Consider the following 12,761-nt stretch of genomic DNA (forward strand, 5'->3'; position numbering starts at 1 on the left):
AAGATAACTTAAATAGAATTACTTGTGAGTAACAGAGCGGCCTAGGATTTAAATATGTGAAATTGTATAATATCATGGGTAGACGTCAAAATGAAAAGAAAGAAAGATGTTTATTGAACAAGTAAATCTTATATGAAAATAGTGTTGGGAAACTGCTGCAATGAGCTATATGGAAACTCAGCCAGGGGGATTTGAGGAAGTCACTCAACAATGATAACAAAAGTGGGGTTATAGCAGTTAAGATAAATGTTTTTCTTGTTTGCTTGTTTTTTGATATTGTAATTTGTATTTGTTATAATATTGGGAAATTGATTTTAAAAATTGGGGGGGGGGAGATTGCATGCAAAACCTATCCAAGTACAGTGGTGCCCCGCAAGACAAATGCCTCGCAAGACGGAAAACTCGCTAGACGAAAGAGTTTTCCGTTTTGGAGGTGCTTCGCAAAACGAATCTCCTATGGTCTTGCTTCACAAGACGAAAATGTATTGCGAGTTCCTGCAGGGGTTTTTTCCCTCCCCCCCCTTTTTCTAAACCGCTAAGCCGCTTATCCGTTTATCCGCTAAGCCGATAAGCCGCTAAAAGCCGCTAATAGCGCTAATCTGCTAATCCGTCAATGGGCTTGCTTCGCAAGACGAAAAAACCGCTAGACGAAGAGACTCACAGAACGGATTCTTTTCGTCTTGCGAGGCACCACTGTATCCCCATTGCACCAGCATGAGCCTACAAGGACAGCATCAGGGAGTTATCTCTGAAGACCGTATGTCAAAGCTGAGACAGAGCCCAGGATGCCAGCTGGGAACGGGATGCTGGACAACCAGTTCTCAGTGGTACAAGGGTCCCAGCCCCTTCCAGACAGCCATAGCCTCCAGTTCCTAGTACTCTTAACTTCCCTGTGTTGTAGACTGTACAAGTAACTGAGATTCTTTTTCTGCTTCCTTGGAAACATGAAAGCACAGTGTTGTTCTTGACATTGCTAGGCATTGGCACTAAGGTTACCACAACATGAACCTCTTAGCTTCTTCACACAACAATAGCCGCTTTCATTCTTTGGAATACTCTCCACTGAAAGTTGTTGGTTTTTCTCTGAAAGTTGCTCAGAAATTTACACCTGCGCATATAAATTATCACTTGTTTTCTGCAAATTTGCGCTCTGCTCAAAATCCTTTCAATATCTAGCAACATCTCTGGTGTTATACACTTGGAATGTCCAAAACTGGGCAGAAAAATATTTACAAAACCACTTGGACTACTATCCTGCAGCTCATCAGCCAGCCTTTGGTGGGTCATGGGATCTTTAAGACATGCTGTCACACCACTAGAGTGGCACCTGAACTCCAAATGAAGCCCCCATCACACACTGGCAAAAAAAGTCCACCATTGTAGATGTACCACCAGCAGTGCTCCACAGGGGGGTTAAAAATGACATACCACGGCATATCAGGGCAGATGAGAAGAGCTTGGATGTTCCGTATCCAAATCCTCCTTTTTCACCCAATATGCACCCAGGAAAAGTGGAAAAGAATGCCAGATTTGAAGCTAGAAGGCTGCCTACATTTTGTACCTTTAAAGCACTTTCTTTCCCTCAAAGAATTCTGGGCACTGTTTTTTACCCCTCACAGAATTGACAATTCCCAGAAACCCTTAAAAACTACAATACCTGGAATTCTTTGAGAGAAAGAATGTGCTTTGAATATGCTTTAAAGGTATGTACGTAGAAAGAAAAATAAAGCAACAGGCTGAACAGGGGAAATAATAAATGAAAAATTCTGTTCTCTTTTTAAATCCACATTTGTTTGGGCTTCCAATACAGGATTTGGGGGCAGGCAAGGGAAGACAAACTCCCTTCATATGTTTTTTTCTAATAATTGTAGAAAGAACTCCCACAGCATGCTCAGTTCACAGAAAATACGAATGAGTGGCCACCAAAATATCCCCATCCATTCATGTGAGGCAAATGCAGATGCAGGAACGGAATGATCCCAGAAAAATCTCTGCTGATTCAACCCTCCTCAGGCATCCCAAGCTTTGCAAACTTTGCTCAGGGGTGTGATGTCGTTGACATCCTGCAGCAGTATTCCTGGTCCTTGTCCCTGGCCATGTCCAGCCTGTGGGCCACAGGGAGCTTGAGGGGGCAGGTTCTTCAAGCACATTGAATCGGAGGACTCCCCATCAGTGAAGATTTTATTCCGGGTACCAAAGCCACTGGTGCTGACGGTTGTCCGCTCAGCATAGACCCCTTGATGGACCATTTCATCAGAGCAGGTTTGGAGTTTGAAGGCTGCCTGGAAGCCCTTCTTGAAGTTCTCATTGAAGTAGCCATAGATGATGGGGTTGACACTACTGTTGGAGAATGCCAGCCAGTGCGCAAAGGGGAAAACGTAACTTGCAAGCAGATTTATGTGCTGCTCATCCAGCTTGGCATAGTCTGTGAGCAGCATCAGTGTCCACAAAGGTAACCAGGAGAGCATGAAGAGCAGAGCCACAAGCACAAGCATTTTGATGACCTTCACCTTCCTTCTAGAAACCGCCATGTTGCACTGACCTTCATGAACTACCTGGTGCTGACTTACTGGGCCTGAGGACCTATACAGCTTGAGCCCAATTCGGCCATACATGAATGTGATGAGGGTCAGCGGGACAACATAGATGTGGGCAAAAAGCACAGTGGTGTAGACTTTGCGCATTTCACTATTGGGCCAAGCCTCATAGCATGAATACAAGGGGTAGGTCATGCTCTGATTGCCATTGTATACCATGTAGCTGTCCTCCTGCTGAGCCACTGTGAGCTTGATAGCAGAGGGACACATGATGGTAATAGCCAGTACCCAGATGATGGCAATGGTATTGAGTGCCTGGAAGAGGCTGAGCTTGGATTTAAATGGGTAGACAATGCAGCGGAACCTGCAGAGGAAAAAGGGAGGAAGAATACAAGTAGGGGAATGACTACTATGCAAGAAGGGAGGAACAAAAAGATACGCTTTCTATCTGGCCCAAATGGGCCATTGAGGGGCAAGGAGATAAAGAGGCTGAGCTGGCCTCAACCACCATAATTTAAGATTATTTGTTTATTATTTGCATTTATAGACAGCTTCCTGTCTGAGATATTAAAGTGGTTTGCACTAGGTAAATAAATATAAATGCAGATTTACACTAGGTAAATAAATATAAATGCAGAAAAGACTTTGCAAAACAAATATTCATACATAAACACACTATTAATATCAGTGAAATTGGAGAGCATTACAAGGCAGCATAATGTAAAATTTCAACCCACATGTCTCATTCACCATCCATTCTATGCAACCACAACACTCATTTGCTACCTCAAACATTATCTCTATCCCCCAACCGCTCATGCTCAACAATATTAACCTACATGCAAAGGATATGGTGGGTGAATCCTCTAATCCAGTCTTCACCAATCTGATGCCCCCAGATCTGTGCTGGCTGGGGACTAATGAAACTTCACAGCTGCTAGAGGGCACCATGTTAGTGAAATGAGGTACCATGGAGTGTTGATCAGATGACTGGGCAAATGAATGCATTGACCTTTAGCACAGAAGAGCGAATACGTTGTATTCCATAGATGGGGTGCCACCACAAGTTCCCACCCCACAAGGTCTCATCCCACATCATAGCATGTCACTGGCACTTTCCTTCTCAGTCCTGCAGCTTTATAAGCTCCTTGACACTGTGCCCAACATGAGGATGGAGCAAGTGGGTAAGACCTGCTACTTTGCTGTCAGTCATGCAACTATTTAAAACACAGGAGGACTGCTGTCACAATAAATTTGGCAGTCCCAAACACCTGTATTTCCTTTAATAAAGTGTTCCATCTCTTATTGTTTCTGCTTTTGGCCTCAGGATAGGACTCTGACCAGGAAGGGGCCAAGCAAATACCCTTTTATCAGGACTCAAGGTCTTCAGCATCTCCACCTGCTAAGCCTCCTTCGCCACGGCTCACAGATTGTCTGGTCACTGCTGCTGGGGTGGGTGACACACTCAGTGATTGCATGGGAATCAGTGACAGTCCCCATGGACAGGTCATGTGGGTGAGCTGACCCAGTCCTATCCACTGAACTGAGAACGGACACCTCATAACACATTAAGCATCTGTCCTATGGAACTTTGCTCATTTGTTTGGAAGAAGGGTGATGGGCATCCGTTTCCTCCTTCCTTGGCCCCAAAACATGCATGGGAACTGAGCTCGATCCCACAGCAAACCTGTGTACTCTCCCTTTCTGGCAAGGGTGGGGAACCGGTGGCCCTCCAGATGTTGCTAGACTCCGACTCCCATCATCCCTTTCTACTGGCCATGCTAGCTGGGGCTGTTGGGAGCTGGAGACCAACATCTGGGGGGCTACCGGCTCCCCATTCCTGCTTTAGGACCTCACCTTCTTCTTACCTCTCCACAGCGATTGCCACCAGAGTGAAGACAGATGACGAAACAGACATGCCCTGCACCAGCCCGCTCATCTTGCAGATGCTGTTGCTGAAAGGCCATCCTAGGAGGAAGAAGGCAGTTGGGAGCCATGAGACAGAGTTCAGCAGACATTAGAGAGAGGCTAGTTTTACCAGCTGATTCTATCTATTTAACATGCAGGAGGTCTCTCTCCACTGTGAAAATCTCGTCACCAATACATCTCCAGCATGGCTCAGCTGCTTTTCAAAAAGTGAAAAGCAGCTTAGAGGAGGTTATGATTTGCACAGCAGCAGGAGAGAATGATGCTTAATCTTTTCCCTGCTGACCATTTAGAAAAAAGGGCAGGCAAGAGACAACATGATAGAGGTGTAAAAAATTATGCATGGCATCAAGAAGTGGAAAGAGAAAAGTTTTTCTCCTTTCATAATCCTCGTGGACTCCATGCAGCTGAATGTTGAAGCATTCATGGCAGACAAAAATAAGGTCTTCTTCACACTTTGCATGGCCAAAAACTATGGAAATTCACTCACACAATGGCCACTAACTTTGGTGGCTTTCAAAGAGGATTGTGTTATTTTGTGTTTTTATATTGTGATTTTATGTTGTAACTTCCCTGAGACCTGCGGGTATAGGGCAATATGCAAATTTAATAAATAATAATAAATAATAATTACTATTATTCTCTACTCAAAGTCCCACCCTTCCAAGCTGCTTTCTGTTTTATCATGATGTCAAGTCAACATTCAGCATGAAAGTGAGGGTTGTACAAATCAGCTCTTACACCATCATCATCTTCATCACCATCATTAATAATAATTACATTTCTAAACCACCCTTCATTGTGTTATGGGGTTGGATCAAGGCCAATTGGGTTGTAGCCAACTAAGCTCTATGTAGAGTAGACCCATTAAGCCTATGTCATGTGCATTAATTTCAGCGGGTCTTCTCTGAGTATGACTAATATTGGATACACGTTACCCATTGAAATTAGTTTCATTTGGAATAAATGGGGCTGAATTTAAGCCCTGACTAACCTTGCCCCCTTGAATCCAGTGGGAGGTAAGTGCAACCAACTTAGCCTGGGTCCAACACATGATCTGGGAACATTTCCCTCTTTCCCCATAAGAACATAAGAAGCCAAAGGTCCATGTAACCCACAGCAAAGCGGGTGCTTCTGGGAAGATTGCAAGGGGCCATGAAGGTGAATTTTTCCCGAGAAACCAAGAGAGGCTGAGCTTAGCCATCCTATGCCCCCCCCCACCTTTTGGCTTACCTGTGATCAAATTGTCAACTAGTGTGGTAGGAATACAGAAGATGCCCACCAGCAGATCACTGATGGCCAGGTTGAGAATGAACAGGTTGGTGACTGTCCTCATCCGGCTATTTTTCAGTACAATGAAACAAACCAGGCTGTTCCCAGCCATGCACAAGGCAAAGATGAATAGGTAAGCGACAATGTAGATGGCGGCAACAGGTGGTGAGTGCGAGTAGTATGGGGAATAAGTCATGTTCCTTTTGGCATTTCCCAAGGAGTAGGTTGTTTGGTTAGTGCTGCCTTCAGGGGTCTCCATAGTGTGGCAAGAATTTGGCTCTCACCTGGGAAACATGAAAGAGAAATCACAAGTTAATGTGGATGGTTTGAATAAGGGGAGCCTTGCAGGTACAAAATTAGGATGCGCCTGGTGCTACTATTATGAAAGGGCTCCGCTTCAGCTTTTTCATTGCTGAAACAACTGTCTTTCCCAGAGCATAGGCAACGTCCTGCCCTGGGGCCAAACCTTAAATTGTCCCATTTTACCTTGTTTCCAGCCTAAACCTCCCTTTGTCTGGCCGAGCCCTGCCATTCTGCAGAGCAGAACATTAGTTGCCTTAGGCTTTTCACAACTGATGTTGAAAAGGCTGCACAGGAGACATACAGTACACATACGTAGGGAACCCATTATGTCACTTCCTGTTTTGCCCATCCCATCCAACACCTGATGAGGCTCCTTCTCTTTCTCCAGAGGGGATAACTGCAGAACAGGGCTTGCAGGGTGCTTGCAGGCATGCAGATCAGTTGCAGGTCTTCTACTGCGATTGCTGCAGGGAAGCACCATCTTCTCCGCAGCCTTTGTGCCGTCTTGAAGAGGAATGGCCTTGTTGCAGCTAAAAACAAACAGACAAACACAGCAACATTGTGCCCAAATCCACCTTGTTATTCTGTCAGCGATGCATCTGAAAACTGCAGACATGAGAGAGGTGCCCCTGGGTAAGAAACCTGCCAGATTGCAGTCAAATAGGCCCAAGGACTTTTGTACTAGGCACCTTTAAAGTTGATGTTTGGGTGGGAAGACCTAAAAGGGATTCGCTTTCTGGATTAAAGCATTCAACTCATACTGCTCCATACCAATCCTGCATCACCTCTGACAAGCCCCTAATTCCACCTGAATCCATCCGGATCTACTGTGCACCTCTGTTTTTTATTATTACATATTAAACTATGGTGTTCATTTAATTGCTTATTGTAACCAGCCCATGTATTGATGGAAGTCAATATTTAAACATTTTAATGAATAATTAAAAGCAAACAAAAACGTAAATAGGCCTAATGTTTTTGGTAATAGGTTTTCATTTTTACACCACCCAGGACTGGCTCTAGGTTTAACAGTGCAGTGGGCAAAGCATCCTCTGGTGAACCCCTTACTCTGTTGGTGGGTCCTCACAAGCTTACCAGGTAGTAGCAATGGGCACAGAAGCACTCCAAGCAGCACTGAGTGGCTGGAAGCTGCCATTTTAATTTCCCATAATTCCTCCAAAGTGATGCTACATTGGGGTCATTCTTGGAAATCAACATGGCACCCAGCCACTCTGAGGATTAGGCCACATAGCGAGAGCCAGCCCTCAGAGCAAATGTGAGCAAATGGCCCTGCTTCAGCAAGTGGAGCCCTGGCAGCTGTCCAAGGTTCTGACCCCGCCGCTGACCCTGACCCATGAAGCAGTGCAAATGGGGCAGTGGTTTTTTCTGAGAGCATCTACTGCTGTGATGTTTAAATGGTTCCTGAAGACAGAGACTGCATACTCTGAGGCACTTGCAGGAAACCTGCCACGATATGGACAGCTTAATTTGGAATGCGTTGAAATGAGGTAAACAGCTTTTTAATCACCAGGCAAGATTTTAATGAGAAGAACAAGAACAAGAGGAAATGCACCCAGGAGTGAAGACTTAATGCCCACCACAACTGGCATTCCATTGCTTCTCTATTTGTCTAATTAGCTTAAGTACCTAATGAAAACAACCAGTCTACAATTATCTGGGGGTGGGTGCCATTCAGTCTTGTAATTTTTCTCCTGTTTAATAAGCAGGTGTCAAAGAAAGAAAGAAGGAAGGAAGGAAGGAAGGAAGGAAGGAAGGAAGGAAGGAAGGATCAGATCTCCCCATCACATTTTCCAGGTCTAGAAAAACACATCTTTGTCAAAGGAGTGTTCTTTCTCAGCAGTCGGTCACTTTCTCAGTATTTCAAGGGAAACTAATTTTTGAAAGTGCACAAAAGCTTTTCTCCAGCAACCAAGTGCACTTTCCTTTTCCTCAAGTCTGAACACAGGTGGCTGAGATGAAGCAGGAGCATATAGAAGAATCAAAAGCCTTGCTCTTCTGGCAATATAAGCATTTACCAAGAAGCCTGTACTTCTGCGACCTATAGGGCAAGGTGAAAAGACCAGATATTCTATCCAGATAGGGCTGTCTGCATGCCAGCTGCTGCCCCCACTCCAGATTTTGAACCTAAAAACCCGAATTCCATGTCAAGGAAGCGCATGTTCTGAGATCAGAAAATGATTAAGCATGGATAGATTTGCTTATTTAACATAATGTTGTTTTGCTCAGGCTGTTTAAATGGAATATAGCCATGCTGCTTATTAAGCAAATGTCTTGCTGAGCTGATTTAAATTGTCTCTTAATTGCTTTGTACTGTACTCTTGAATCTATTATAAACCATCAAGGCATCAGTTTGAATAGCAAGGTACAGATCTTTAAAACCAACCAAACAAGCATTTAATTACTCCAATGTTTTGTGTGATAGGATAGAATGAAATAGAAGGAAGGCTTTAGAGATAGAAGCATCATAGAGTTGTAGTCAGTTAAGACTGACTCAGAGTAAACCTATTGAAATTGATGGATATAATTTAGTCATCTCTATTTCATCTCAGTGAGTCTACTCAGAATATGACTAGTGTTGGATGCAACCCATAATAATAAACCCCAATCAATTCCATGTTTTGCCTTAGATTTTTGAAATGCATTGACTGCTCTTTAAGCAAAGTCAGTGCTTTTCTGTGTGATCTCTGTATTTCTTGTAAGCAAGTAAGATGTTGCAGCAAACCTAGACATTTTGTAAATGCAGGCAGTTCCATCACAGACTCTAAAAGGCAGACCCCAGGCCCCGCACAATCGCACTGAGGAAACTGATGGCAACATTTCACATGCATGTACCCGTGGCTGAGTGACAGCCATAAACCCAAACAACTATTCTACACAATTTTTTGCAACATTGCCAATGACCCTTCAGCATACTTCTGAATGATGCACCAGATCATTGATCTCTGCGTTCCAAGGAACTCTAAGAGTATGCCTGGAATTTTGGGGTGAGAGCATGCAGTCTGCTCCTCATGACACGATATGTTTGTTCTATTATCCCTGTATGTTTCCAGTGGGAAGGAAATTGGGTTTTTTTCTGACTCCATAGTGCAACACCACATGGAATGTGGTACATTGTTCTGGTTACAGCAAATAGACATGAATATTGTCCAACTGGAGAAGGTGCAGAAAAAGACAACCTTAGAAACAGCTTATCCCACCCACCTGCCAAAATCCCTTGTGCAGTGATTCCCAAGCACCCAAAATCCAGCTGGGAACCTTGTGGACCCAAACAGGGCAGGATTGGCATCCAGGGATGTCAATCCTGCTTTCTGTCTGGTTTGGGTAATGTCTGCTGATTAATAGCCAGGTGTGGCTTCAGGAAAACGGGCTCATGGGCCTAAATGGAACCACTGGCAGGTCAACATTGGCCTGTTGGCCTCATGCTCACTCCTCCTGCACTAGGACAACAGAGCCCTTCATTCCATTTCAATTGTGCAAACCTAAATTTCTGGTCCCCTTCATGAATCACTTCCTTGTTGTGGCGAAGGGGCTTGAATAACTCCAAGAAACTATGAGTTATGCCGTGCAGGGCCACCCAAGACGGACAGGTCATAGCAGAGAGTTTAGAGGTCCAAAGTCACAAGGTGGTTAGATTGGTCTCAACTAGAACCAGGGCCTTTTCAGTACTGGCCCCGATGTGGTGGAACGCTCTGTCACAAGAGACTAGGGCCCTGCGGGACTTGACATCTTTCCACAGGGCCTGCAAGACAGAGCTGTTCTGCCTGGCCTTTGGTTTGGACTCAGTCTGACCCTTATGTTTCCCTCCCCTTATGGTTTTGATCTATGGGCTACTTTTAAAATGAGGCTGCATTTTAAATTGCATTTTAACCTGTGTTTTAAATTGGGGTTTCCCCCCCCCATTATGTTTTTACTGTAATTTTTACTGTTGTTAGCCGCCCTGAGCATGGCTCTGGCCATGGAGGGTGGGATATAAATAAAAATTAGTGGTGGTAGTAGTAGTAGTAGTATTAGACTAAATGTGATCCACCTGGAGAAAGAACTGGCAAACCACTCCAGTATTTTGCCAGGAAAACTCCATGGACATAAAAAAGGAAAGTGAGAGTTTCCAGGGTATGCTCTGGTTCATGGGGTCATGGAGAGTCGAACACGACTAAGACATCTAAACAACAAAATTTCAGGTATGTCCTGTAATCCTTCCTGAACAATAGCAACGGTCTGGAGGCACCTTTGGAAAAGTAATTTTGCAGATGGCTTGAAGTGGGTTTCCTGACTTTAGGTTGGTACCTTATCCTCACCCTTTATGGCAGAGCTCCACCCTGGCCACATTCACACATGCCTTGGCAGTGTCCAGATGAGGTCCCTGCATTGCAGCCTGCATGCCTTTGAAGAGCCCCCAGAAGCCCTGCCTGGCCCCCAAAGGCAGCTGGAAGAGTCTTAACAGTGACTCATCATTTGGAGCACATTTTATTCCATTGATTTATTTTTATTCGTGTCAAGATTTATATTGCGACTAATCACTGAAGCCTCAGGGTGGCTAACAAAGATAAATATTTCAAAAAACGTGAAACAAAGCAACAGGAGGATTGGAAGCCCTGTAAACAACAACAAAATAGCAGATAAAGCACCAAACCAAAGCAGCCAAGGCACTAATTCAAGTGGGGAAAGGAAACAAGTGCTAAAAGCAATCAGATGTCACACAAGGCAGAAACTGAGCTATTGGGGACCCAGGCCCTGGATTTGTATTTGCTGCCAGCTCTCCAGCTTGAAGCATCAGGGATATTAATTTTTTTAAATGGTTCCAGTGGGTGGGTGCAAAGTTCCTTTTGCCAAACCACTAAGTGGTTTAAAAGTCTGAGAGCAGGCATAAGGCAGCAGTGCAGGGGTGAGGGATCAGTAGTCCTCCATGTGCTTTTGGATCTCCCATCGTCCCTTACCACTGGCAATGCAGGCTGAGGCCAATGGGAGTTGGAGTCCCAGCAACATCTGGAGGGTCACAGGTGCCTCATCTCTGATGTAGTGGATAAAGGTAAGTTGTCAGGTAGGGTGGGGAGCCCTTGGCTGAAATCTCTCCTATCCCCTAGCCATGAACTAACTAACAGCAACTGCCCAGGATGCAGAGATGCAGGCAGAGGACATTCTTGCCAGTAGGTACCATGGAAGCTCAGTGTTGTTGACTGGCTAGATGATCCAGGTGCAGGCTGCTGATGTTGACACAGTGGCTAGGCAGTCAGAGACTGACTGCATGCTTGCAGTTCTGACTGAGGCTTCTGCCTCACTCCATGGGCGCTCTTGAGTGATCATCAGTATGGGTAGAAATTTCCTTTCTGCTCATTTATTTGCCCTCCTGCAAGTACCAGATTTCCTAGAATAGGCCACTGCTGCAATAGATCAGCCACTAAGGCTACATCCATATGATGTGTTGATGGGTGATTTATGCTTAATTGTTTGCACAAAGTTTGCAAGGAGGACAGGCAACCGTCAGATATTTGCTGAGCATTCAAGCTGATTTGTTTGTGTTGAAGTTATATGATTTTGCATAAGGCAAGTGTTATTCCACATTTTCTAGTTTATTTTCCCATGCGGGGGTGTGGTTTGTTGCACAAAAGCACCAAGTCAACTTTAATGAATTTGCTGGTATGTGATTGAATCTCACCCTGAAAGAGCGACAGTCTGAAAGTCTCTGCCCATCTGCAATATGAGGATTCTAATGCTGATCTGTCTTATAGGGGTGTTGTAAGGATTGTTAAGACGGTGATTGCAAAGCACTATGAATAAGTGTGCAGAGTTAATTTTCCTTCTTACTGAGTAATTCCAGCATAGTCCCATACATCTGATATTAAAAATGGGGCTTACTTGGCAGATCCATTCCGCTCTTTACCCCAGCTACTCCTTCATTTCCTCCATTGATCCCTCCATGTTCCATTTTAGACTGTAAGCTCCTTGATCACCACCTATCCTCTTATATTCTGTAAAGCACCATTCACATGGCTAGAGTATGACAATAACAGGGATGGTGCTGATGCTGTAACAGAGCCCAGGATTCAGCCATAAACAAATAAACAATATGAGTGAGCTCTCTTTTAAAAAAGAAAATAGCCATTACAGTGTGTTCTCTATCCAACCCACGAATTGGTCTAAAGCAGCCCTACATTGATCTGAAAATGTGTTTCATGGTCCATGGAATGGGATTTACCCAAGGCTGGGGGAAGAAGGGAAGTATAGAAACTAAAGACTGACTGTTATATCCCAAAGGTATGAGAGTAGGCAAAAACAGTTAGTGAAGCCAAGGAATATACCATACACTCCCTGTATATAAATATTACAAGGTTTGTTGTCCCCTTTCCTTCTTCTTTGCTTCTGGAGAGACAACTGTTAATTTTGCATCACTTTCAATAACTACTCATCTGCAAGACAGACCCAATTTTCCTGACATGAAATGTAAAATTTAGAATATATTTCCACAACGTTTCCCCCCTTACCTGCATCCTGCAGTGATCTAGGGATCTTCCTTTGTGGCTGGCAGAGAGAGGAATCAACTTTGCTTCTAACATTCTATGCTTCCATCACTGGAACAGATAGGTTTAAACACACAGCAGCAGCACCAGGGAGCTAATCATGCCTAGTCTGTTTTAGTCAAGAGAAGAACAGTCTGGAGACAGAAGGAGGTGCTGTGCTCCCAGCTCCCATGCCTATCTAATCCAC

The 12,761-nt window shown here is 44.4% G+C and overlaps 1 protein-coding gene across 2 annotated transcripts; it reads right to left on the reverse strand.

The window, feature by feature from the left end:
* Nucleotides 1–2,005: 2,005 nt before the first annotated feature.
* LOC309519767 (neuropeptide FF receptor 1-like) lies at nucleotides 2,006–12,740 on the reverse strand. Of its 2 annotated transcripts, none has more exons than XM_082200890.1 (5): nucleotides 12,539–12,740; nucleotides 6,400–6,568; nucleotides 5,697–6,019; nucleotides 4,406–4,505; nucleotides 2,006–2,901 (listed from the first exon to the last, which is right to left on the reverse strand). In XM_082200890.1, exons 3-5 carry the CDS (start codon nucleotides 5,992–5,994, stop codon nucleotides 2,010–2,012), a joined length of 1,290 nt encoding a protein of 429 aa, XP_082057016.1. In that variant the 5' UTR covers nucleotides 5,995–6,019; nucleotides 6,400–6,568; nucleotides 12,539–12,740; the 3' UTR covers nucleotides 2,006–2,009. The 2 variants fall into 2 exon arrangements, with proteins under 2 accessions (XP_082057016.1, XP_082057015.1); XM_082200889.1 differs by having other exon boundaries at nucleotides 6,222–6,568.
* Between the last annotated feature and the right edge of the window lie 21 nt (nucleotides 12,741–12,761).

This window comes from Podarcis vaucheri, assembly GCF_965113315.1.
Source record: "Podarcis vaucheri genome assembly, chromosome: 15".
In the NCBI taxonomy this organism is placed as follows: domain Eukaryota; kingdom Metazoa; phylum Chordata; class Lepidosauria; order Squamata; family Lacertidae; genus Podarcis; species Podarcis vaucheri.

Coding starts and splice junctions, on each gene's coding strand:
- LOC309519767 (XM_082200890.1), bottom strand. CDS start 5,994: ATGGAGACCCCTGAAGGCAGCACTAACCAAACAACCTACTCCTTGGGA. Junction 4,506..5,696: donor AGTTGACAATTTGATCACAG/GTAAGCCAAAAG, acceptor TCTTCCTCCTAG/GATGGCCTTTCAGCAACAGC. Junction 2,902..4,405: donor GTGGCAATCGCTGTGGAGAG/GTAAGAAGAAGG, acceptor TTTCCTCTGCAG/GTTCCGCTGCATTGTCTACC.